Raw genomic sequence first — 27,795 nt, 5'->3', positions numbered from 1 at the left:
AATAATGGAGTTGGGACCCATTAGCTTTTCCTATTTATGACATAATCAATGCTCACGCCAAATTTCGAGTTTTTATGACATTGGGAAGCGAGAAAATTAGATTCCGTACGTAAAATTTGGACGCTAATTCTTTTGCGCATAGAATTGAATAATCGAGTTGGGAGCCATTAGCGTTTCCTATTTATGACATAATCAATGCTCGTGCCAAATTTCATGTTTCTACGACATCGGGAACTGAGAGAATTAGTGGCAATGATGGAAATCGAACAATCTACGTGGCTCTGTACATGTCATAATAGAGCCTTAATGACATCACAATGCAGCTTTAACAGTCAGACATCCAGTGATGGAAATCAAACGATCTACGTGGGGGGGGGGCGTAACTTCCGACGACGCTCGCGCGCGCGCCTTTTATCGTAGGATAGTTGTACTATGCCTATAATCTTCCCAGGAGTGTACTTAACAACTTCCCAAAGTTTCATGGCGATCGGATGAATGGTGTAGTAGCGCATAAAGGACAAACAGACAGACAGACACGCATGCATACAGACATACATTCAATTTTATATATATAGATTCAATGCTCGTGCCAAATTTCGAGTTTCTATGACATTGGGAAGCGAGAAAATTAGATTCCGTATGTAAAATTTGGACGCTAATTCTTTTGCGCATAGAATTGAATAATCGAGTTGGGACCCATTAACTTTTCCTATGTATGACATAATCAATGCTCGTGCCAAATTTCACGTTTCTATGACACCGGAAAGTGAGAAAATTACATTCCGTACGTAAAATTTGGACGCTAATTCTTTTGCGCATAGAATTGAATAATCGAGTTGGGACCCATTAACTTTTCCTATGTATGACATAATCAATGCTCGTGCCAAATTTCACGTTTCTATGACACCGGAAAGTGAGAAAATTACATTCCGTACGTAAAATTTGGACGCTAATTCTTTTGCGCATAGAATTGAACAATTGAGTTGGGACCCATTAGCTTTTCCTATTTATGACATAATCAATGCTCGTGCCAAATTTTAAGTTTCTATGACATTGGCAAGCGAGAAAATTAGATTCCGTACGTAAAATTTGGACGCTAATTCTTTGGCGCATAGAATTGAATAATGGAGTTGGGACCTATTAGCTTTTCCTATTTATGACATAATCAATGCTCACGCCAAATTTCGAGTTTTTATGACATTGGGAAGCGAGAAAATTAGATTCCGTACGTAAAATTTGGACGCTAATTCTTTTGCGCATAGAATTGAATAATCGAGTTGGGACCCATTACCTTTTCTTATTTATGACATAGTCAATGCTCGTGCCAAATTTCATGTTTCTACGACATCGGAAAGTGAAAGAATTAGTCGCAATGATGGAAATCGAACGATCTACGTGGCTCTGTACGTGTCATAATAGAGCCTTAATGACATCACAATGCAGCTTTAACTGTCAGACATCCAGTGATGGAAATTAAACGATCTACGTTGGGGGGGGGCGTAACTTTCGACGACGCTCGCGTGCGCGCCATTTATCGTAGGATAGTTGTACTATGCCTATAATCTTCCCAGGAGTGTACTTAACAACTTCCCATAGTTTCATGGCGATCGGATGAATGGTGTAGTAGCGCATAAAGGACAAACAGACAGACACGCACGCATACAGACATACATTCAATTTTATATATATAGATGACATCAGGAAGTGAGAGAATTAGATTCCGTACGTAAAATTTGGATGCTAATTCTTTTGCACTTAGAATTGAATAATCGAGCTGGCACCGATTAACTTTTCATATTTATGACACAATCAATGCTTGTGCCAAATTTCATGTTTCTATGACATTGGGAAGTGAGAGATTTAGATTATGTACGTAAAATTTGGACGCTAATTCTTTTGCGCATAGAATTGAATAACGGAGTTGGGAGCCATTAGCTTTTCCTATTTATGACATAATCAATGCTCGTGCCAAATTTTCTGTTTTTATGACACCGGAAAGTGAGAAAATTACATTCAGCACGTAAAATTTGGACGCTAATTCTTTTGCGCATAGAATTGAATAATGGAGTTGGGACCCATTAGCTTTTCCTACTTATGACATAATCAATGCTCGTGCCAAATTTCCCGTTTCTATGACACCGGAAAGTGAGAAAATTACATTCCGCACGTAAAATTTGGACGCTAATTCTTTTGCGCATAGAATTGAATAATCGAGTAGGGACCCATTAGCTTTTCCTATTTATGACATAATCAATGCTCGTGCCAACTTTTAAGTTTCTATGACATTGGGAAGCGAGAAAATTAGATTCCGTACGTAAAATTTGGACGCTAATTCTTTGGCGCATAGAATTGAATAATGGAGTTGGGACCCATTAGCTTTTCCTATTTATGACATAACTAGCGTACCCGTCGCGCGTTGCTGCGAAGACAGACATACATACATACATTTGTTTTTATATATCTAGATGACGGCAGCAGCGACCACTGAGATTTTGTAGGCCGCTGCTTCCCCCTTGCGGGCTGAATAAAATAGCCGTTGTGTGGAACATCCAATTTATCCGGCTGCTGTGGCTTCTTGGGAAGATATCCTAGTACATGTTTGCCCACTTCCAACTCCAATGGAGACTGACTGTAAATGGCTGGCGTGCTCTAGTATTTATGGTTCCAAGCTGTACGTGTCATTGCATACAGTCTATCTATCTATCTATCTATCTATCTATCTATCTATCTATCTATCTATCTATCTATCTATCTATCTGGGTTATTGCATACAGTCTATCTATCTATCTATCTATCAGGGTTATTGCATACAGTCTATCTATCTATCTATCTATCTATCAGGGTTATTGCATACAGTCTATCTATCTATCTATCTATCTGGGTTATTGCATACAGTCTATCTATCTATCTATCTATCTGGGTTATTGCGTACAGTCTATCTATCTATCTATCTATCTATCTATCTATCTATCTATCTATCTATCTATTTATCTATCTATCTATGACATCAGGAAATGAGAGAATTAGATTCCGTACGTAAAATTTGAACGCTAATTCTTTGGCGCTTTGAATTGAATAATCGAGTTGGGACCCATTAACTTTTCCTATTTATGACATAATCAATGCTCGTGCAAATTTCAAGTTTCTATGACATTGGGAAGTGAGAGAATTAAATTCCGTACGTAAAATTTGGACGCTAATTCTTTTGCGCTTAGAATTGAATAATCGAGTTGGGATGAGACATAAGGCCTTGCCCATAAGCATTCCCCAACCTCCAAGAACTGAACCTACCTACCTGAATGAGATTTTGTAGGCCGCTGCTTCCCCCTTGCGGGCTAAATAAAATAGCCGTTGGGTGGAACATACAATTTATCCGGCTGCTGTGGCTTCTTAGGAAGATATCCTAGTACTTGTTTACCCACTTCCAACTCCAATGGTAATTGGCTGGCGTGCTCTAGTGGTTCCAAGCTGTACGTGTCATAATAGAGCCTTAATGACATCACAATGCAGCTTTATAGAACATGTTGGGGCATGTTCAAGGGCGTCCTATGTTGATGACATCAGTGATGACATCACAATAGCAGGTGGCTTACTTATTCGATCTACGTGGGGGGGGGGGCGTAACTTTCGACGACGCTCGCGAGCCATTTATCGTAGGATATTTGTACTATGCCTATAATCTTCCCAGGAGTGTACTTAACAACTTCCCAAAGTTTCATGGCGATCGGATGAATGGTGTAGTAGCGCATAAAGGACAAACAGACACGCACGCAGACACGCACGCACGCAGACAGACATACATTCAATTTTATATATATAGATGTTGGGACATGTTCAAGGGCGTCCGATGTTGATGACATCAGTGATGACATCACAATAGCAGGTGGCTTACTTATTCGATCTACGTGGGGGGGGGGCGTAACTTTCGACGACGCTCGCGAGCCATTTATCGTAGGATATTTGTACTATGCCTATAATCTTCCCAGGAGTGTACTTAACAACTTCCCAAAGTTTCATGGCGATCGGATGAATGGTGTAGTAGCGCATAAAGGACAAACAGACACGCACGCAGACACGCACGCACGCAGACAGACATACATTCAATTTTATATATATAGATCAATGCTCACGCCAAATTTCGAGTTTTTATGACATTGGGAAGCGAGAAAATTACAATCTCGCACGAAAAAAGTCGTGGTTACTTTAGAAATACCGAGAAAAAACATATGTTCACCATTTTGCATAGTTCTCTGCGTTACCCAGGAAATACCACGGGGAGGTAACCATGCGATGTTTCCTTTATATAAAATGACATCAGGAAGTGAGAGAATTAGATTCCGTACGTAAAATTTGGATGCTAATTCTTTTGCACTTAGAATTGAATAATCGAGTTGGGACCCATTAACTTTTCATATTTATGACACAATGCTTGTGCCAAATTTCATGTTTCTATGACATTGGGAAGTGAGAGCTTTAGATTATGTACGTAAAATTTGGACGCTAATTCTTTTGCGCATAGAATTGAATAATGGAGTTGGGACCCATTAGCTTTTCCTATTTATGACATAATCAATGCTCGTGCCAAATTTCCCGTTTCTATGACACCAGAAAGTGAGAAAATTACATTCCGCACGTAAAATTTGGACGCTAATTCTTTTGCGCATAGAATTGAATAATGGAGTTAGGACCCATTAGCGTTTCCTATTTATGACATAATCAATGCTCGTGCCAAATTTCACGTTTCTATGACACCGGAAAGTGAAAAAATTACATTCCGCACGTAAAATTTCGATGCCAATTCTTTTGCGCTACAATTGAAACATCAAGTTGGGACCTATGAACCTTTCTTATTCATAACATAATCAATGCTCGTGCCAAATTTCCCGTTTCTATGACACCGGAAAGTGAAAAAATTGCATTCCGGACGTAAAATTTTGACGCCAATTCTTTTGCGCTAGAATTGAATAATCGAGTTGGGACCTACGAACTTTTCCTATTTATGACCAAATCCATGCTCGTGCCAAATTTCACGTTTCTATGACACCGGAAAGTGAGCAAATTAGATTCCGTACGTAAAATTTCGACGCTAATTCTTTTGCGCATAGAATTGAATAATCGAGTTGGGACCCATTAACTTTTCATATTTATGACACAATCAATGCTCGTGCCAAATTTCATGTTTCTATCACATTGGGAAGTGAGAGATTTAGATTAAGTACGTAAAATTTGGACGCTAATTCTTTTGCGCATAGAATAGAATAATCGAGTTGGGACCCATTAGCGTTTCCTATTTATGACATAATGCTCGTGCCAAATTTCCCCGTTTCTATGACACCGGGAAGTGAGAGAATTAGATTCCGTACGTAAAATTTGGACGCTAATTCTTTTGCGCAAAGAATTGCATAATCGAGTTGGGACCCATTAGCTTTTCCTATTTATGACATAATCAATGCTCGTGCCAAATTTCCCGTTTCTATGACACCGGAAAGTGAGAAAATTACATTCCGTACGTTAAATTTGGACGCTAATTATTTTGCGCATAGAATTGAATAATCGAGTTGGGACCCATTAGCTTTTCCTATTTATGACATAATCAATGCTCGTGCCAAATTTCCCGTTTCTATGACACCGGAAAGTGAGAAAATTACATTCCGCACATAAAATTTGGACGCTAATTATTATGCGCATAGAATTGAATAATTGAGTTGGGAGCCATTAGCTTTTCCTATTTATGACATAATCAATGCTCGTGCCAAATTTCACATTTCTATGACACCGGAAAGTGAGAAAATTACATTCCACACGTAAAATTTGGACGCTAATTCTTTTGCGCATAGAATTGAATAATCGAGTTGGGACCCATTAGCGTTTCCTATTTATGACATAATCAATGCTCGTGCCAAATTTCCCGTTTCTATGACACCGGAAAGTGAGAAAATTACATTCCGTACGTAAAATTTGGACGCTATTTATTATGCGCATAGAATTGAATAATTGAGTTGGGAGCCATTAGCTTTTTCTATTTATGACATAATCAATGCTCGTGCCAAATTTCCCGTTTCTATGACACCGGAAAGTGAGAAAATTACATTCCGCACGTAAAATTTGGACGCTAATTCTTTTGCGCATAGAATTGAATAATGGAGTTGGGACCCATTAGCTTTTCCTATTTATGACATAATCAATGCTCGTGCCAACTTTTAAGTTTCTATGACATTGGGAAGCGAGAAAATTAGATTCCGTACGTAAAATTTGGACGCTAATTCTTTGGCGCATAGAATTGAATGATGGAGTTGGGACCCATTAGCGTTTCCTATTTATGACATAATCAATGCTCGTGCCAAATTTCCCGTTTCTATGACACCGGAAAGTGAGCAAATTAGATTCCGTACGTAAAATTTGGACGCCAATTCTTTTGCGCATAGAATTGAATAATCGAGTTCGGACCCATTAGCTTTTCCTATTTATGACATAATCAATGCTCGTGCCAACTTTTAAGTTTCTATGACATTGGGAAGCGAGAAAATTAGATTCCGTACGTAAAATTTGGACGCTAATTCTTTGGCGCATAGAATTGAATGATGGAGTTGGGACCCATTAGCGTTTCCTATTTATGACATAATCAATGCTCGTGCCAAATTTCCCGTTTCTATGACACCGGAAAGTGAGCAAATTAGATTCCGTACGTAAAATTTGGACGCCAATTCTTTTGCGCATAGAATTGAATAATCGAGTTCGGACCCATTAGCTTTTCCTATTTATGACATAATCAATGCTCGTGCCAACTTTTAAGTTTCTATGACATTGGGAAGCGAGAAAATTAGATTCCGTACGTAAAATTTGGATGCTAATTCTTTGGCGCATAGAATTGAATGATGGAGTTGGGACCCATTAGCGTTTCCTATTTATGACATAATCAATGCTCGTGCCAAATTTCCCGTTTCTATGACACCGGAAAGTGAGCAAATTAGATTCCGTACGTAAAATTTGGACGCCAATTCTTTTGCGCATAGAATTGAATAATCGAGTTCGGACCCATTAGCTTTTCCTATTTATGACATAATCAATGCTCGTGCCAACTTTTAAGTTTCTATGACATTGGGAAGCGAGAAAATTAGATTCCGTACGTAAAATTTGGACGCTAATTCTTTGGCGCATAGAATTGAATGATGGAGTTGGGACCCATCAGCGTTTCCTATTTATGACATAATCAATGCTCGTGCCAAATTTCCCGTTTCTATGACACCGGAAAGTGAAAAAATTACATTCCGTACGTAAAATTTAGACGCCAATTCTTTTGCGCTAGAATTGAATAATCGAGTTGGGACCTATGAACTTTTCCTATTTATGACATAAGCAATGCTCGTGCCAATTTCACGTTTCTATGACACCGGAAAGTGAGCAAAGTAGATTCCGTACGTAAAATTTGGACGCCAATTCTTTTGCGCATAGAATTGAATAATGGAGTTGGGACCCATTAGCTTTTCCTATTTATGACATAATCAATGCTCGTGCCAAATTTCCCGTTTCTATGACACCAGAAAGTGAGAAAATTACATTCCGCACGTAAAATTTGGACGCTAATTCTTTTGCGCATAGAATTGAATAATGGAGTTAGGACCCATTAGCGTTTCCTATTTATGACATAATCAATGCTCGTGCCAAATTTCACGTTTCTATGACACCGGAAAGTGAAAAAATTACATTCCGCACGTAAAATTTCGATGCCAATTCTTTTGCGCTACAATTGAAACATCAAGTTGGGACCTATGAACCTTTCTTATTCATAACATAATCAATGCTCGTGCCAAATTTCCCGTTTCTATGACACCGGAAAGTGAAAAAATTGCATTCCGGACGTAAAATTTTGACGCCAATTCTTTTGCGCTAGAATTGAATAATCGAGTTGGGACCTACGAACTTTTCCTATTTATGACCAAATCCATGCTCGTGCCAAATTTCACGTTTCTATGACACCGGAAAGTGAGCAAATTAGATTCCGTACGTAAAATTTCGACGCTAATTCTTTTGCGCATAGAATTGAATAATCGAGTTGGGACCCATTAACTTTTCATATTTATGACACAATCAATGCTCGTGCCAAATTTCATGTTTCTATCACATTGGGAAGTGAGAGATTTAGATTAAGTACGTAAAATTTGGACGCTAATTCTTTTGCGCATAGAATAGAATAATCGAGTTGGGACCCATTAGCGTTTCCTATTTATGACATAATGCTCGTGCCAAATTTCCCCGTTTCTATGACACCGGGAAGTGAGAGAATTAGATTCCGTACGTAAAATTTGGACGCTAATTCTTTTGCGCAAAGAATTGCATAATCGAGTTGGGACCCATTAGCTTTTCCTATTTATGACATAATCAATGCTCGTGCCAAATTTCCCGTTTCTATGACACCGGAAAGTGAGAAAATTACATTCCGTACGTTAAATTTGGACGCTAATTATTTTGCGCATAGAATTGAATAATCGAGTTGGGACCCATTAGCTTTTCCTATTTATGACATAATCAATGCTCGTGCCAAATTTCCCGTTTCTATGACACCGGAAAGTGAGAAAATTACATTCCGCACATAAAATTTGGACGCTAATTATTATGCGCATAGAATTGAATAATTGAGTTGGGAGCCATTAGCTTTTCCTATTTATGACATAATCAATGCTCGTGCCAAATTTCACATTTCTATGACACCGGAAAGTGAGAAAATTACATTCCACACGTAAAATTTGGACGCTAATTCTTTTGCGCATAGAATTGAATAATCGAGTTGGGACCCATTAGCGTTTCCTATTTATGACATAATCAATGCTCGTGCCAAATTTCCCGTTTCTATGACACCGGAAAGTGAGAAAATTACATTCCGTACGTAAAATTTGGACGCTATTTATTATGCGCATAGAATTGAATAATTGAGTTGGGAGCCATTAGCTTTTTCTATTTATGACATAATCAATGCTCGTGCCAAATTTCCCGTTTCTATGACACCGGAAAGTGAGAAAATTACATTCCGCACGTAAAATTTGGACGCTAATTCTTTTGCGCATAGAATTGAATAATGGAGTTGGGACCCATTAGCTTTTCCTATTTATGACATAATCAATGCTCGTGCCAACTTTTAAGTTTCTATGACATTGGGAAGCGAGAAAATTAGATTCCGTACGTAAAATTTGGACGCTAATTCTTTGGCGCATAGAATTGAATGATGGAGTTGGGACCCATTAGCGTTTCCTATTTATGACATAATCAATGCTCGTGCCAAATTTCCCGTTTCTATGACACCGGAAAGTGAGCAAATTAGATTCCGTACGTAAAATTTGGACGCCAATTCTTTTGCGCATAGAATTGAATAATCGAGTTCGGACCCATTAGCTTTTCCTATTTATGACATAATCAATGCTCGTGCCAACTTTTAAGTTTCTATGACATTGGGAAGCGAGAAAATTAGATTCCGTACGTAAAATTTGGACGCTAATTCTTTGGCGCATAGAATTGAATGATGGAGTTGGGACCCATTAGCGTTTCCTATTTATGACATAATCAATGCTCGTGCCAAATTTCCCGTTTCTATGACACCGGAAAGTGAGCAAATTAGATTCCGTACGTAAAATTTGGACGCCAATTCTTTTGCGCATAGAATTGAATAATCGAGTTCGGACCCATTAGCTTTTCCTATTTATGACATAATCAATGCTCGTGCCAACTTTTAAGTTTCTATGACATTGGGAAGCGAGAAAATTAGATTCCGTACGTAAAATTTGGATGCTAATTCTTTGGCGCATAGAATTGAATGATGGAGTTGGGACCCATTAGCGTTTCCTATTTATGACATAATCAATGCTCGTGCCAAATTTCCCGTTTCTATGACACCGGAAAGTGAGCAAATTAGATTCCGTACGTAAAATTTGGACGCCAATTCTTTTGCGCATAGAATTGAATAATCGAGTTCGGACCCATTAGCTTTTCCTATTTATGACATAATCAATGCTCGTGCCAACTTTTAAGTTTCTATGACATTGGGAAGCGAGAAAATTAGATTCCGTACGTAAAATTTGGACGCTAATTCTTTGGCGCATAGAATTGAATGATGGAGTTGGGACCCATTAGCGTTTCCTATTTATGACATAATCAATGCTCGTGCCAAATTTCCCGTTTCTATGACACCGGAAAGTGAAAAAATTACATTCCGTACGTAAAATTTAGACGCCAATTCTTTTGCGCTAGAATTGAATAATCGAGTTGGGACCTATGAACTTTTCCTATTTATGACATAAGCAATGCTCGTGCCAATTTCACGTTTCTATGACACCGGAAAGTGAGCAAAGTAGATTCCGTACGTAAAATTTGGACGCCAATTCTTTTGCGCATAGAATTGAATAATCGAGTTGGGACCTATGAACTTTTCATATTTATGACACAATCAATGCTCCTGCCAAATTTCATGTTTCTAACACATTGGGAAGTGAGAGATTTAGATTAAAGGGGTTGTCCCGCGCCGAAGCGGGGTTTTTTTTTTTCCAACCCCCCCCCCCCCCCGGGGGGTTCGGCGCGAGACAACCCCGATGCAGGGGTTAAAAAAGATCACCGGACAGCGCTTACCTGAATCCCCGCGCTCCGGTGACTTCTTACTTACCTGCTGAAGATGGCCGCCGGCATCTTCTACCTCGGTGGACCGCAGGGCTTCTGTGCGGTCCATTGCCGATTCCAGCCTCCTGATTGGCTGGAATCGGCACGTGACGGGGCGGAGCTACACGGAGCCCCATTGAGAAAAGCAGAAGACCCGGACTGCGCAAGCGCGTCTAATTTGGCCATTAGACGGCGAAAATTAGACAGCAACCATGGAGACGAGGACGCCAGCAACGGAACAGGTAAGTGAATAACTTTTGATAACTTCTGTATGGCTCATAATTAATGCACAATGTACATTACAAAGTGCATTAATATGGCCATACAGAAGTGTATAGACCCACTTGCTGCCGCGGGACAACCCCTTTAAGTACATAAAATTTGGATGCTAATTCTTTTGCGCATAGAATAGAATAATGGAGTTGGGACCCATTAGTGTTTCCTATTTATGACATAATCAATGCTCGTGCCAAATTTCCCCGTTTCTATGACACCGGAAAGTGAAAAAATTACATATAATCAATTTTCCTGCCAAATTTCGTGTTTCTATGACACCGGGAAGTGAGAGAATTAGATTCCGTACGTAAAATTTGGACGCTAATTCTTTTGCGCATAGAATTAAATCGAGTCAGTCAGTCTGTGAGTCAGTGAGTCAGTCAGTCAGTGAGTCAGTGAGGGCTTTCGTCTTTATAGATATATATATATACACACACACACATACTGACCTGTCCGCCGCTGTTGGGGCTTCGGCGTGTCTAGCCGCTTGGTTCGCCGGCACTGTACTGAAGCTCTTTCAGCAGGCGGAAATTTAAAATCCCCACCTCCTAAAAGGGCTGCATGTGATTGGCTGAGCGCTCAATATAATTCACTTTGTGATCTGTTCAGGTTCCCGTCTCAGCTGCATAAAACCGCACTCTAAGCGGAAACCAACAGCACCACTCGCCGGCATTAGTGACACGGACACCACTTCGGTGACCATTTTACAAGGTTTCCATTTGTTTCTGTTTTATTTGAAGTACAGAATAACCGACTAAAGTATTCTATACTTCAAATCTAGCGGGACCCAACAGAAGCCTCATCGAATGGGCACCAAAGCGAATGGTTTCGCCAGGGGCTCCCATCACCATGCTGCTTTCTGTCGCTGTAACGGACCCCTGAACAGATGACACAGCGTGTAGTAAAAAACTTCTTAACATGCAGACTCACTATGGATTTCACTGACATGGTAGATCCTGCAGCGTGTATGCCGGACGCTGTCAACTACTGACTTTATCTACTTGTGGTCCATGATGGCAGCTGTATATACATTAAAGCACATGTGTCAAACACAAGGCCCGCGGGCCGAATCCGGCCCGCTGCCTTGTGTTATGTGGCCCGCGGCGTGCCGACGGCCGCTCACCACTGTAGTGATTACCAGCTGGGGTGCCGCAGCTCCCCGCTGGTAATCACACTGACAGCGCTGGTCCCTTCTCCCCTGAGTCCCCTGCTCTTCAGTTCCGCAGGAGAGGACTCAGGGAGGAAGCGTGCCGTGCTGCTCACTGATGTCAGTGCACACCCGGACGCATATGAACTTTTTCCACAAGACTTCTGCACTAGTCAGCAATTCCAGCAACCTGATTGGGGAATCAGCCAACCCAGACAACCAAACAACCAATCAGGTTGCTGGAATTGCTCAATAGTGCAGAAGTCTTGTGGGATCATATGCCACCCGGGCTCAGCACCGTTCCTCCTCGGATCGTGGAGGTAAGCACATGGCTGGGGAAGGGGGAAGTTAATATTGCTGCTGGGGGGTGAGGGTTAATATTGTTGTTGCTGGGAGAAAGTTAATAATGCTGATTGCTGCCGGGGCTGAGGGAGTTAATATTGCTGGTGTGTTGGGGGGTGGGGGTGGGGGTTAAATTGTTGCTGGCAGGGGGTTAATATTGCTGCGGGGGTCGGGTGGGGTGGTAATATTGCTGGTGGGGGTGAATATTGTTGCTGGCAGGGGGTTAATATTGCTGCGGGGGTCGGGTGGGGTGGTAATATTGCTGGTGGGGGTTAATATTGCTGCTGGGAGGGGGTTAATATTGTTGCTGGCAGGGGGTTAATATTGCTGCCGGGTTGGGAAGGGGAGGAGGTGTTAATATTGCTGCTGGGTGGGTGGGGGTTAATACTGTTGCTGGGAGGGGGTTAATATTGGTGCAGGGGGGAGGGGTTAATATTGCTGGTGGGGGTTAATGTTGCTGTGTGGTGGGGTTAATATTGTTGCTGGGAGTGGGTAATATTGCTGCTGGGAGGGAGTAATATTACTGTAGGGGTCGCTATTACTACTGGGGCCACTGTGGGGATCGCTATTACTAACTGGTCTACTGTGGGGGTCAATATTTTTACTGGGGCCACTATCAGAGTCACTATTACTACTGCGACCACTATGGGGGTCACTATTAGGGCTCGTTCACACGGGCGTAATTGCATTTCGGTCGCACAAATACGCTACGTATTTGTGCAATCGAAAATCGCTTATGCCTGCGTATTTGGGCACGCAGAAAAGAACGCAGATGGGCCCCTGAGATGGTGCGCAAATATGCATTGAATACATAGGCTTCCTGCGCATTCACCACGTATTTGCGCGGCCCATTCACTTCAATGGCCTATTGGGGTGCGTAGTTTGAAACAAAATAGGTCATGCTGTGTGAGAATATACATCATGTGAATGAAATCATTGACATCAATGGCTTCTGTTCTCTGCATATTATGTACGCAAATACGCTGGTGTGAACGAGCCCTTACTGTACTGTCTTATAATCGGCCCTTTGAAGTTCACCAAAAACCTGATGTGGCCCTCGGTGAAAATGAGTTTGACACCCCTGCATTAAAGGGACCTGCCATGGCTTCTAAGGCCAGGAAACCGCCATCACCTATAGAACACTGAAGTTGTGCTCCTTCTGAAACGTACCTTGTTATAATTACTGATTAAGGAATACCTGGAAAAATACATTTTAAATATTTTCTGCGCTGTAGACCAATTCTGACCAAGCAGTCCGGTCGGTTGCCCAGACTGTACACGTCATAATGTCGTTCGCCAGCATGATATGGATGATGTACGAGATGTCATCCACCTGGTGATCGCTGCCCGCTGCATGAGCAGCTCATTTGGCCAGTTTGTGGGGAGATTCGGTGCACTAATATCTGCATGCATCGGGTCTAGGTTAAATGTTCATCTTCTGTCACAGATTGGATCCGTGAGGGGAGATGAAACTACTCAACTAAGTCCTCCGTCATTTCCCTAACTATTTCGTCCTGCAAGTACCTTTTCCCGGCTTCTGCGCATGGTGCGGTCAGTAAAATAGCCGACGCATGCGCAGAATCAGGGAAATGCCCAGCAAATTTACATTCTCCGTCCACCCATTTACCAAGTATCTGAGAGCCTGGAGATGTCACCAGGGGCCGCCGTGAGCGGTCCTCAGTCACATGATCACATTATCCAATGGATAACAGCGATCACATAAAAGTAAAAAAAAAAGTTTAAAATGGTATAAAGAAGTAGCAAGCTACCTTAGGCCGCGTATATACGTGTATCAGCAGTAATACGTGGATCAATCCTATGCATTCGAATACGCAATTCCGCTCACATTAGTGGGGCGGAACGGCGTAATCTGCTTGCAGAAAATTAAGCGCAGCACATTCTGTTTTACCGCAGATATCCGCGACCTAGAGACCATTGTTCTCTATAGAAATATAAACAAAACAAAAAAAAGGTGTATTGCACATGACCGCCGGTGTGAGTATGCAGTTATGCTCAGTACATGGCCGTACACAGCGCCACAGTCGGGCTCATAGCTGGGATTCGCTGCGGGCCTCCACAAGCAGATTCCACATCCGGACGTGTGAGCCCCGGCATTATTCAAAATAATTTACAAGAAGCCCCGGGAACGCTCGCCTTCCTGCAGTTCCAGGAGCAGCTTGTTGAATGCCTTCTGTGTGAGACCGCCGCACCTCAGCGAGCTTACAGAGACTCACAGAGTGCCACTTTTTACACTCCATCCCTGCCACAGAGGGCATGAAATACTCCCCCCAAAAATCATGAGGGGGAGGAGGGATACCTGGTATTATTGCCCCTTGTGCTCATCCTAACCAGCCTCCGTAATTACCCGTCTTCGGACATGCCACAAAGTTTACACTATTACTTTTATGTAAGACTAGCTTACCCGTCGCGCGTTGCTGCGAAGACAGACAGACATACATTCATTTGTTTTTATATATCTAGATAACAACCAATCACAGCGCAGCTTTCATGTTACCTCAGTGGTATAATATATAACAACCAATCACAGCGCAGCTTTCATGTTACCGTAGCAGTATAAAATATAACAACCAATCACAGCGCAGCTTTCATGTTACCTCAGCAGTAAGAGAAATAACAACCAATCACAGCGCAACTTTTATTCTGCCTCAGCAATATAAAAAATAGCAACCAATCACAGCGCAGCTTTCATGTTACCTCTGCGGTATTATATATAGCAACCAATCACAGCGCAGCTTTCATGTTACCTCAGTGGTATAATATATAACAACGAATCGCAGCACAGCTTTCATGCAACCTCAGTAGTATAAGAAGTAGCCACCAATCACAGCACAGCTTTCATGTTACCTCAGCAGTATAAGAAATAGCAACCAATCACAGCGCAGCTTTCATTTTACCTCAGTGGTATAATATATAACAACCAATCACAGCACAGCTTTCGTTTTACCTCAGCATTCTTAATATCCAGCAATTGTCTTGTGATACGTTCGGCGGATGCATCATCTTGTAGTTGAACACGCCTCCCGTCGCTCGTAATGCCTTTTGCTTTCGTGCTTGAGATGGAAATCAAACGATCTTTGTCTGGGGGGCATAACTGTCGACGATGCTCACACGTGCGCCACCTATCGTAGGATAGATGTACTATGCCAGTAATCTTCCCAGGAGTGTACTCAACAACTTCCCAAAGTTTCATGGCGATCGGATGAATGGTGTAGTGGCGCATAAAGGACAAACAGACAGACATTCATTTATATATATCAGGAAGTGAGAGAATTAGATTACGTACATAAAATTTGGATGCTAATTCTTTTGCGCTTAGAATTGAATAATCGACTTGGGACCCATTAGCGTTTCCTATTTATGACATATTCAATGCCCGTGCCAAATTTCATGTTTCTATGTGAGAAAATTACATTCCGTACGTAAAATTTGGATGCTAATTCTTTGGCACTTAGAATTGAATAATCGAGTTGGGACTCATTAGCTTTTCCTTTTTATGACATAATCAATGCTCGTGCCAAATTTCAAGTTTCTATGACATTGGGAAGCGAGAAAATTAGATTCCGTACGTAAAATTTGGACGCTAATTCTTTGGCGCTTAGAATTGAATAATCGAGTTGGGATCCATTACCTTTTCCTATTTATGACATAATCAATGCTCGTGCCAAATTTCATGTTTCTACAACATCGGGAAGTGAGAGAATTAGTGGCAATGATGGAAATCGAACGATCTACGTGGGGGGGGGTCGTAACTGTCGACGACGCTCGCACGCGCGCCATTTATCGTAGCATAAATGTACTATGCCTATAATCTTCCCAGGCGTGTACTCAACAACTTCCCAAAGTTTCATGGCGATCGGATGAATGGTGTAGTAGTGCATAAAGGACAAACAGACAGACAGACAGACAGACACGCATACATTCAATTTTATATATATAGATGTACATCGGCCTTTCGTTGCTGCGAAGACAGACAGACATTTATTCGTTTTTATATATCTAGATAACAACCAATCACAGCGCAGCTTTCATGTTACCTCAGTGGTATAATATATAACAACCAATCACAGCGTAGCTTTCATGTTACCTCAGCAATATAAAAAATAGCAACCAATCACAGCGCAGCTTTCATGTTACCTCAGTATAATATATAGCAACCAATCACAGCACAGCTTTCATGTTACCTCAGTATAATATATAACAACCAATCACAGCGTAGCTTTCATGTTACCTCAGCAATATAAAAAATAGCAACCAATCACAGCGCAGCTTTCATGTTACCTCAGTATAATATATAGCAACCAATCACAGCGCAGCTTTCATGTTACCTCAGTGGTATAATATATAACAACGAATCGCAGCACAGCTTTCATGCAACCTCAGTAGTATAAGAAGTAGCCACCAATCACAGCACAGCTTTCATGTTAGCTCAGCAGTATAAGAAATAGCAACCAATCACAGCACAGCTTTCATTTTACCTCAGCATTCTCAATATCCAGCAATTGTCTTGTGATACGTTCGGCGGATGCATCATCTTGTAGTTGAACACGCCTCCCGTTGCTCGTAATGCCTTTTGCTTTTGTGCTTGAGATGGAAATCAAACGATCTTTGTCTGGGGGGCATAACTGTCGACGATGCTCACACGCGCGCCACCTATCATAGGATAGATGTACTATGCCAGTAATCTTCCCAGGAGTGTACTCAACAACTTCCCAAAGTCTCATGGCAATTGGATGAATGCAGTAGTAATGTATAAAGGACAAACAGACAGACATACATTCATTTATATATATCAGGAAGTGAGAAAATGACATTCCGTACATAAAATTTGGACGCTAATTCTTTTGTGCATAGAATTGAATAAGCAAGTTGGGACCCATTAGCTTTTCCTATTTATAACATATTGAATGCCCGTACCAAATTTCAAGTTCCTATGTGAGAAAATTACATTCCGTACGTAAAATTTGGACGCTAATTCTTTGGCGCACAGAATCGAATAATCGAGTTGGGACCCATTAGCGTTTCCTATTTATGACATACTCAATGCTCGTGCCAAATGACATTGGGAAGCGAGAAAATGAGATTGCGTACGTAAAATGTGGACGCCAATTCTTTTGCGCCTAGAATTGAATAATCGAGTTGGGACCGATTAGCTTTTCCTATTTATGACATAATCAATGCTCGTGCCAAATTTCAAGTTTCTATTACATCGCGAAGTGAGAGAATTCGATTCCGTACGTAAAATTTGGACGCTAATTCTTTTGCGCATAGAATTAGTATATGAGGAGGCGGTCGTCTGTGTAATATATTAGTATATGAGGAGGAGGTCGTCTGTTTAATATATTAGTATATGAGGAGGAGGTCGTCTGTGTAATATATTAGTATATGAGGAGGAGGTCGTCTGTTTAATATATTAGTATATGAGGAGGAGGTCGTCTGTGTAATATATTAGTATATGAGGAGGAGGTCGTCTGTGTAATATATTAGTATATGAGGAGAAGGTCGTCTGTGTAATATATTAGTATATGAGGAGGCGGTCGTCTGTGTAATATATTAGTATATGAGGAGGAGGTCGTCTGTTTAATATATTAGTATATGAGCAGGAGGTCTCACAATGCAGCTTTATAGAACATGTTGGGGCATGTTCAAGGGCGTCCGATGTTGATGACATCAGTGATGACATCACAATAGCAGGTGGCTTACTTATTCGATCTACGTGGGGGGGGGTCGTAACTTTCGACGACGCGCGCGCGCCATTTATCATAGGATAGTTGTACTATGCCTATAATCTTCCCAGGAGTGTACTCAGCAACTTCCCAAAGTTTCATGGCGATCGGATGAATGGTGTAGTAGCGCATAAAGGACAAACAGACGGACAGACACGCAGACAGACAGACACGCACGCACACAGACATACATTCATTTTTATATGTAAGATTTGGGGAACGCCAAAGGGAAGCGGAAGGGATTATTTTTAGGGAGTCATTTTCTATTTTTTTTTTCTGCACAAGTGAGCAATGGGGCCTGGAATTTATTCAATTGTGCCTTAAAATCCAGCCCGAGCCATGTGTCCTGTAAGTAGATTAGGGCCACAATGGGTATGTCTCTGAACACGGGACAAATGGGGAGGATCCATCCTTAGTTTCATGTGCACTATAGAAAAACCTGTCTTTAAAATGGGGATCCATTTTGGAGTGATAGTCTTCATTCATATGTGTGCGGTACAAAAAAAACTCTGTTTTTAAAGTGACACAATTACCAAAAAGACGAAAATCGTAATTTGTTTCTTTTGCTTTGCTTAGATCCATTGACTGTGGGGTCAAAATACACAGTACACCCCTAGATGAATTCGCTAACAGGTCTAGTTTTTAAAATGGGGTCATTTATGGGGGTTCTCTGTCGTTTTGGCTGCTCAAGGGCTCTACATGTGGGCAATGGGGCCCCAAACACCTTCATTGTGCATACGGACATAAGATCGGGGCCACAATGGGTATGTTTCTGAACACGGGACAAATGGGGAGGATCCATTTTGGGGTGTAAATCCTTATTTTCATGTGCACTATAGAAAAACCTGTCTTTAAAATGACATATTTATAAAAATATGAAATGTTATTTTTTCTCTTCTGAATTGCATTAACTCCTGAAAAAAACCTGGGGGTCAAAATACTTCTGGCCCCCCTTTAGCGACTACATTAAGATGTGTTTTTTTTAAATAGGGTCATTTGTGGGGGTACCTATCATTCTGATACCTATGAGCTTTTGCAATCTTGGCTTGGTGGAGGAAGACAAAATATTCCTCAAAATTTGAATAATTAATGTTAAATTTGTACCTCGCCTAAATGGTTAAAAAAAAAAAAAAACTAAAGTTTTTCAAATGTGCTTCCAGAATAAAGTAAACAGATGGAAATATATATCTTATATTGCAGTTGAACATATGAATAAATGACAATTTTTAAAAAATATTCCCATATTTGGCACTTTAAAAAAATATGCACAAATTTTATCCGTCTATTTTTACCACCTAAATGAAATACAATATTTGGTGGAAAAAAATATCAGAATCCCTTGGATATGCAAAACATGTACAGAGTTATTATATGTTAGAGTGACTCATGTAAGATTTCTAAAATTTGGCCTGGTTATTAAGGCACAAACAGGCTTGGTTACTAAGGGGTTAACATCTAAGTCATGAAGTGATGAATTTACCCAAATCAGAAGGGGTCCTACAACAGACGCTTGTAGTACACCTACCAAAACCCTAAATAACCAGTTTGGTCTAGCAAACAGGAGATTTGAGCATAGATTGTCACCTACTCCCTCTATGATTCACCTTACTAAGCAGCAGTATCAAGAAGAGATACATATATAGTCCCAGTCCTGATTTTTATTTTTTTATTTATTTAATTTTTTCTATTTTTTAATTAAAGGGTTTTCTGTGTTATTTTTTTTAACCAGCTGGTCACCACTGAAGCCTGTGATTGGTTGCAGTCAGTCTGTGACGTTTCGTATACACGCTCACTGCAGCCTATAAATGGCAGATATGGCACTAGAGCTGCGATTGACTATAGGCTACTTCATGTTTCTGCATGGCTAGCTGGTTAAAAAAGACAAAACTGAAAACTACTTTTTAAAGAAATAAATTTGTTGGACATGCCATTTTATTTTGATACAGGAAAAATCTCTTGTTTTAGGATTATTATTGATTGTTAAAAATATGCTGTACTGTTGTATGGCAAAGCGGAACTAATAAAATTTGCTTTTATTCCTTGCAGCAGATGAATCCGTTAAAAATTCGGAAGGACGTCACAAAAATATTGCACAGAACACTTCGTTATCTGATCCCTGCAGTTATGAGGGAACTTCATCAAATCAATCGCTCATTACTAAACAAAGTGCAAGTCAAAAAGGGGACAAATTCTTCCCATGTTCTCAATGTGGGAAATATTTTAAAAGTAAGTCAAGCCTAATTAAACATAGACTAATTCACTTAGATAAGAGACCATATTCATGTTCGCAATGTGGGAAAGGTTTTACTCAAAAATCCGGTCTTATTAAACATCAGAGAATTCATACAGATGAAAGACCGTATTCATGTTCAGAATGTGGGAAATGTTTTACACAGAAATCTATTCTTGTTGAACATCAAAGAGGTCACTCGGGAGAGAAGCCGTTTTCCTGTACAGAATGTGGAAAGTGTTTCACGTGGAAATCTGTTCTTTTTGAACATCAGAAAACACATACCGGAGAGAGACCATATACATGTGTGGAATGCTGGAAATGCTTCACTCAGAAATCAAATCTCGTTGACCATCAGAAAACTCACACAGGGGAGAAGCCATTTTCATGTATTGAATGTGGAAAATGTTTCACCCGTAAATCGGGTCTCGTTCAACATCAGCGACTTCACACAGGGGAAAACCCATGTCTAGAATGTGGGAAATGTTTTACTCAGAAATCAGATCTTGTTAAACATCAGCGGACTCACACAGGCGAGAGGCCCTTCTCATGTTTGGTATGTGGAAAATGTTTTACACAAAAGTCCTCTCTTGTTGGACATCAGAAATGTCACACAGGAGAGAAGCCGTTTTCATGTTCTGAGTGCGGAAAATGTTTTACTCGAAAATCAGTTCTGGCTGACCATCAGAAGACACATACAGGGGAGAGGCCATATCCATGTTTAGATTGTGGGAAATGTTTTGCTCAGAAATCAGATCTTGTTGTACATCATAGAGTTCACACGGGGGAGAAACCATATTCATGTTCAGATTGTGGGAAATGTTTTACCCAGAAATCATCTCTTGCTGAACATCAGAAAATTCACACGGGGGAGAAACCTTTCTCATGTTTTAAGTGTGGGAAATGTTTTACCCAGAAATCTTCCCTTGTTAAACATCAGATGACTCACACCGGGTCGGGAGCATTTTCATATTCAGAAAGTGAGATGTTTTATCCAGAAATTGGCTATTTACCAGCAGAGAATTCCATTAAGGAAGAAGAAACACTCCTAGAAATTCAGTGCGCGGAGAGTGATTTGCCTGTGGAAGAAACCTCTGAAGACATTTGATTCTTTGTGTATCCAATAATAATTTCAAACTGTCTGCTGTTAGTGGCCCGGAGGGGCGTGGATCGAGAGTTTGTTCACTTATAGCATGTACGCTACCTATTTTTTTGTTGTTGCAGATTTGTGTGTGTAAAGATTTTCAGTGTATTATTAGTACAAAACAGGCCGATGAGTTTTAAAGAAATCTGACCTGCGGCACCATGAATATGTGACCTGTGTGGGCAGACTGTTTCTAGCTGAATTCACACAATAGTATAAAAACTCAATCGTGTTGCGTCCGAATCTCATGCAGTTTTCACGTCCGCAAGAATAATTGTAACGGGTCCCAGTACACTATTTTTTGCTGCATAACCTAGCAACAAATCTGTGAAATACCAACCGCACACAAACGGCATCCATGCTCTGTCCGTTTTTTTGTGTCCCCATTGACTTGGTTGGCAAGTCTCATCATCAGATCAGAATAATGTGTGTTGTGTTTTTTCTCACTCAATGTTTCCTTGTGAAAAACTGGTGTGTGAATCGGCACATAGATATTAAGGGGTTGTGTGCAGTCAGTCTAGTGAATTGCAGACTCTGACGGCCCAAGGACCGTAATACAGTCGTGTGAATTACCCCTTAAGAGTAAAAGCCCACAATAAGCTATTTTTGGTGTGGGAGATGTAAAATCACCCAGTGTATTCAGTTGAATACTGTTTCTCCATGGCATGGTTAAAAACAGTTATAACATTAAAGGGGTTGGCCAGGGTTAGGAAAACATGGCAGCTTTCTTCCCAACACAGCGCCACCCTTGTGAGTGGGCTATGTCTGGTATTACAGCTCAGCTCCCATGCACTTCAATAAAGGTGAGCTGCAATCCAGACACAACTTCATGGGACAAGGATCGTGCTATGTGTGTTGAAGAAAGCAGCCATGTTCGTCTACCTCTGGGCAGACCCTTTAATCTAAAGAATAGATTTTATTCGAATAGTGGTGTCCTTGCTACCTACTATTTACTGATTTGGTTTCTTGCTTATTCTTTTTCTTCAGTGAGGATATATTAGTATTCATGAATGCTTTTACTTTAAGACAATATTCTTTTGCTCTTCCTAGTGTTTATAATATGATAGAAAGTTGTCACTTTATGGTTTTCTGTATATGTATGTATAATATGCAACGTGTTTTAACGCTTTCAAATCTTAATAAATTTCCTCATAATGGTGATGAAATAGTAGGATTAGAAAAACCGTGTGTTGCAGGTCGCTGTCTTATTTTATAGCCTCTGAAGGGAACTGCATCTGGCTCCCTACCTTACTGAATTCAACTAGTGCTCCCACGTTATCGGCCTTGCTATTAACCGTTTGCCTTGTTCATAGCCACAGCAGTACGATTCCGATGAGATATCAACATTTTTCCTTTTTGATGGTTTTAGTTGTTGCGCCTTTTTTCAGATTTATGAATGGAGTTCACTTGAAATGACCTTTGCGTGTTTAATGATACAGCTGAATACCACTAGCCCAAACTTCGGAAGTGTATGGGGCTGTACAACTTCTTGCTTTTGCAAACTTCTGACTTGTTCTGTGTGGCTCAATGTGGCAATCTTCGTTCAGTCACTGCATGCATTTAAACGGGACCATTGTCGTTGAAATTCCTGCGAGAACTTTCTGAATGATAATCGTCCTGTGTTAAGGGGCCTTATTCCCAATGCATGTGCCTTTCTACGGTACATCAGAATAAGGTTAGCACAGGTGATGCATGGTTGAAAGAATGGTAGCTTGGCTGTCTGATGATGGTCTATGTTACAGGGGTCCTGTTGGGGCAACATTAACATCAACATCGGTGGTTCTGTTCGGAGCCTCTGTTTTTGATTTCCAGAAAATAATAGAGTGGGATGGAAACCAAATCGACTCCATTATTGTCAGTGGAGTCCATTTGGTGCCATTTTGTTTCATCATGGCAGATAAAGGGAATTCCATTACAGAGCCAGTACCGCTGCAGCACAACATGCCCTCTGAACGCCAGGAGGATGACTGCTCCAGTAAGAAGGGGAGAGTAGACAGGTCCTAGTGGTGGGGGACTCAATTATTAGGGGGACAAACAGGGCAATCTGCCACAAAGACCGGGATCATGGAACGGTGTGGTGCCTTCCTGGCGCTCGGGTTTGACACATCGCGGACCGGGTTGACAGATTACTGGGAGGGGCTGGTGAGGATCCAGCAGTCATAATGCACATCGGCACCAATGACAAAGTTAATGGTTGATAGAGGACCCTATAAAACAATTTCAGGGGCCTAGGATCTAAGCTCAGGGCAAGCTCCTTTCAGGTAGCTTTCTCAGAAATACTGCCTGCTCCACAAGCCACACTAGAAAGGCAGCAGGATCTTAGGGAGGTAAACAAGTGGCTCCAGAGTTTGTGTAAGAAGGAGGGGTTTGGGTTCCTTGAACTGGGCTGACTTTGCTGTTGGCTATAGGTTCTACCTATAGGGACGGGTGGCATCTCAATGGGGAGGGTGCAGCTGTGCTGGGGGAAAAGATGGCTAGAAGGCTGGAGGTGTGTTTAAGCTAGAGCCCGGGGGAAGGGCAACAAGAGAAATACGGGGGTAGACAGTGTAGATAAGAGTTCTGGGATTAAGGAATGGCCATCAGGGTCGATAGGGGGGGGGGGTTAAATACAGATAGGACTGACAGCAACTAGTAGGACCATAAGTAGTATAATAAATACAGCCAGTAACCACAACCATATACATCGTATGGCTATGAATGCAAGAAGTCTGCTCAGTAAGTTTAAAGCAATAATGTCTGAGGAAAACTACGACGCAGTAGGAATAACGGAAACATGGCTTGATGAAAGATGCGGTGAACTTACAGGGTTACAAGCTCTTCAGAAGAGACCATGGGAACCAGAAAGGGAAATGGGAGGGGTATGTCTGTATGTTAAATCGTACTTAATGCCGAAGCTACGAGAAAATATAAGTGAAAGAAATCAACATGTGGAATCTCTGTGGGTAGAAATACAGGGAGAAAAAAAACCTATTCTGATAGTTTTCCATAGGCCACCAAAAATAATAGAAGAAACTGAAAACTCATTATTAAGACAAATAGAAGAGGTGACAAATCGCAATTAAGTAATTATTATGAAGGACTTTAATTATCTGGATATAATATGGGAAAACGAAACCTGTGAATCTCACAGGGGTGATAAGTTCTTGAGAACAATTAAAGATAACTACCTTACCCAACTTGTATGGGAGCTAACTAAGGGGAGGGCCACTCTGGACTTAGTACTAACAAACTGGACAGAATCATGGGGGTGCAGGGTGAGGGACACTTGGGGAACAGTGACCACAATATAATTAATTTCCAGTTGTCATTCAATAAGAAGCCTTATCAGGGAGCAACAAAAAAACTAAACAGTAAAGCAAAATTTGATCAGCTCAGAATTACTCTACGCAACATTAAATGAGACAATGTCCCCAAAAATAATAGTACAGACAACAAATGAAAGTTCAAAAATATCCTGAATACCTCATGTGAGCAGTTCATACCCTTTAAAAATAAAAGAACTACAAGTAGAAGGAAACCAATATGGCTCGACAAGACTGTAAGGGGAGCAATAAATAAAAAAGAAAGCAGTTAAATTACTAAAACAAGAAGGCAGCGAAGAAGCGCTAAAATCATACAGGGAAAAAAAAATATGTAAGGAAAAGATAAAAACTGCCAAGGAGGAGGCAGAAACCCTGATTGAAAAATAGTTTAAGACTTTGTTTACTTTCTTTGGCAATTATATAAACAGTAAAAGGAGAGCACTGGCCCTTTAAAAAATAATGCAGGAGAAACCATAGGAGAAGATGGGGGGAAGGCAAATCTATTAAATATTTTGTTCTAGTGTATTCACAAGAGAAAAAGAAATGCCACACGAGATGCAGGGGGATAAAATGAACCCCTATCTAAATATTGCATGCCTAACACAGAAGGAAGTGCAGAGCCAGTTTAAAAAATTAACATCGACAAAAGGCCGGGCCCAGATGAAATACACCCAAGGGTTCTAAGGGAGCTAAGTGATGTGACAGACCGCTATTTCTTATATTTATGGACACTTTTGAGACCGGGGTTGTACTGCTGGATTGGCGCATTGCCAATGTGATCCCAGTTACAAAAAGGGGTCCAAAATTGCCTGGTAACTACAGGCCGGTAAGTCTCACTTCAATAATTGGAAAAATATTTGAGGGGTTTCTGAGAGACGCCATCTTAGAATTCCTCAAGGAAAACAATGGCATAACTCATCAGTGCGGGTTCATGCGCAGCTGATCATGTCAGACCAATCTGATCAGCTTCTACCATGAAGTAAGCTCTAGGCTGGACCTGGGAGAGTCTATTGATCTCGTATATCTGGACTTCTCTAAAGCGTTTGACACCGTGCCGCATAATAGGCTGATATATAAAATGAGAAGCTCGGATTGGGTGAAAACGTGTGTAATTGGGTAAAGAACTGGCTCAGAGATAGAAAGCAGAGGGTGGTAATAAATGGTTCATACTCTGATTGGGCCACAGTCACTAGTGGGGGCCACAGGGTTCAGTATTGGGCCCCATTCTGTTCAATATATTTATCAACGACCTGATAGAGGGGCTGCACAGCAAAATATCAATATTTGCAGATGACACAAAATTATACAAGATAATACAACGGAGGACAATGTGCGGCTACAAACGGACCGAGATAAGCCGGGGGCTTGGGGGGGGAAATGGCAAGTTCAATGTGAATAAATGTAAGGTTCTGCACATGGGCAGGAGAAACGGATGTCACCAATATACACCAAATGGGGTACTGCTAGGGAAAAGACCTGGGAGTACTACCCTGCCTCTCCACGAAAATTAGCCCTACCCCTAATTTCAGAGGGGGGGGGGGGGCTTAAAATATAAGCCCTAGCAAATTGAAGAAAAAATTTAAAACACCTAGTCGACGGCATCTGAGTCTATTGCGCTTGTCCCCTTGGCTGCGGCAGGCTGCCATGTCCTCTGCACTCACACAGAACTCTCCTTCTGGTGACGGGGCTCACCTCCAGCAAGCGAGAGCTGTGATTGGAACGAGCACTAGCCAATCAGAGCCGACGCTTAATCATTCACAGTCATTCCGTAAATGACATTACTAAATGGCTGTGATTGGTTCATTGAGCACTGGCTCTGATTGGCTGATCCACGGCGCTCGTGAGCCAATCACAGCACTCGCTTGCCAGGGGCAGGGGTTTTCAAAGCCTCGTCACCATAAGAAGAGTTATGTGTGATCGCTGAGGACACTGCAGCCTGCCGCATCGCTACCGGAGATCAGCAGCGCCTGTGGACCAGGTGAGTATAAGCAACCCCTTCCTGAAAATAAGACCCTGTGCCTCTTTTGTGGCAAAAATTAATATACGACAGTGTCATATTTTCAGGGAAACACGGTAGTGGACTGTAAACTTAGCTGGAGCAATCAATGCCAATCAGCTGCTGCAAAAGCAAATAAAGTCTTGGGATGCATTAAAAGAGGTATAGGGGTGAGGGCTGAGAACTATTCTTCCACTATATAAATCCATGAGGGGACGATACAAGGATCTCTGCCATGATCTGTTTATACCCAGGACTGCAACGGTAACAAGAGGGCATCCGCTACGTCTAGAAGAAAGCAGGTTTCATCACCAACACAGGAGGGGGTTCTTTACTGTAAGAGCAGTGAGACTGTGGAACTCTCTGCCTGAGGAAGTGGTGATGGCAGGATCCATAGAGGAGAGTAAGAGGGACTGGATGTCTTTCTATGATACTACAGGATATAGACATCAGGTGACCAGCGGGTTGGTGATCCGGGTCTTACGTTCAGGTAGGTACAATCAGAGGTTGGTCCCGGGATTAGTCTGGCTGCCATTATGGAGTCGGGAAGGTATTCCCCCCCCCCCCCCCCCCAAATGGGCTAATTGGCTTCTGCTTCATTTTAAGTATTTTCTGCCTTCCTCTGGATCAATCTGGGGGCTCCTGGGACCCCTTTGTGTACGGCCGAGCATTATCCTGCTGGGGGAACACGTGTCTGCAGGATGTCCTGGATTGTCCCCCGCACCCAGACCATCCCACCAGCAGGGGGCAGTGTGCTGATCTTCAGTAGTCTGCCCTGAGAAGCACAGAGCAGGAACAGCAGCGATCGCCACATAATTCTACCGAACAACAGAACAATCACAACACAATGTACAATATAACACAATTCCTGACATGGTATGAGGAATATTAGGTGATCGCAGTCTTAGATCCTCCTCATTAGTTATAAGGAATCCCCAGAACCGCCGGTAACGTAAGCCGCGTGAACCTCCCG

At 41.5% G+C, this 27,795-nt stretch overlaps 1 protein-coding gene across 1 annotated transcript in view; it reads left to right on the top strand.

Moving 5' to 3' along the window:
* The window catches only part of LOC136588508 (zinc finger protein 585A-like), a 72,955-nt gene that overhangs the window by 27,060 nt on the left and 18,100 nt on the right, over positions 1-27,795 (top strand). Inside the window, exon 6 of the mRNA XM_066587787.1 lies at positions 20,197-21,315. Within this exon, the coding sequence (XP_066443884.1) occupies positions 20,197-21,315 (1,119 nt within the window). The remainder of the gene's footprint in view (positions 1-20,196; positions 21,316-27,795) is intronic.

This window comes from Eleutherodactylus coqui, chromosome 13 (genome assembly GCF_035609145.1).
Source record: "Eleutherodactylus coqui strain aEleCoq1 chromosome 13, aEleCoq1.hap1, whole genome shotgun sequence".
Lineage (NCBI taxonomy): Eukaryota > Metazoa > Chordata > Amphibia > Anura > Eleutherodactylidae > Eleutherodactylus > Eleutherodactylus coqui.
Note: the sequence above shows the minus strand (reverse complement) of the source record. Positions and strands in the feature narration are given on the sequence as shown.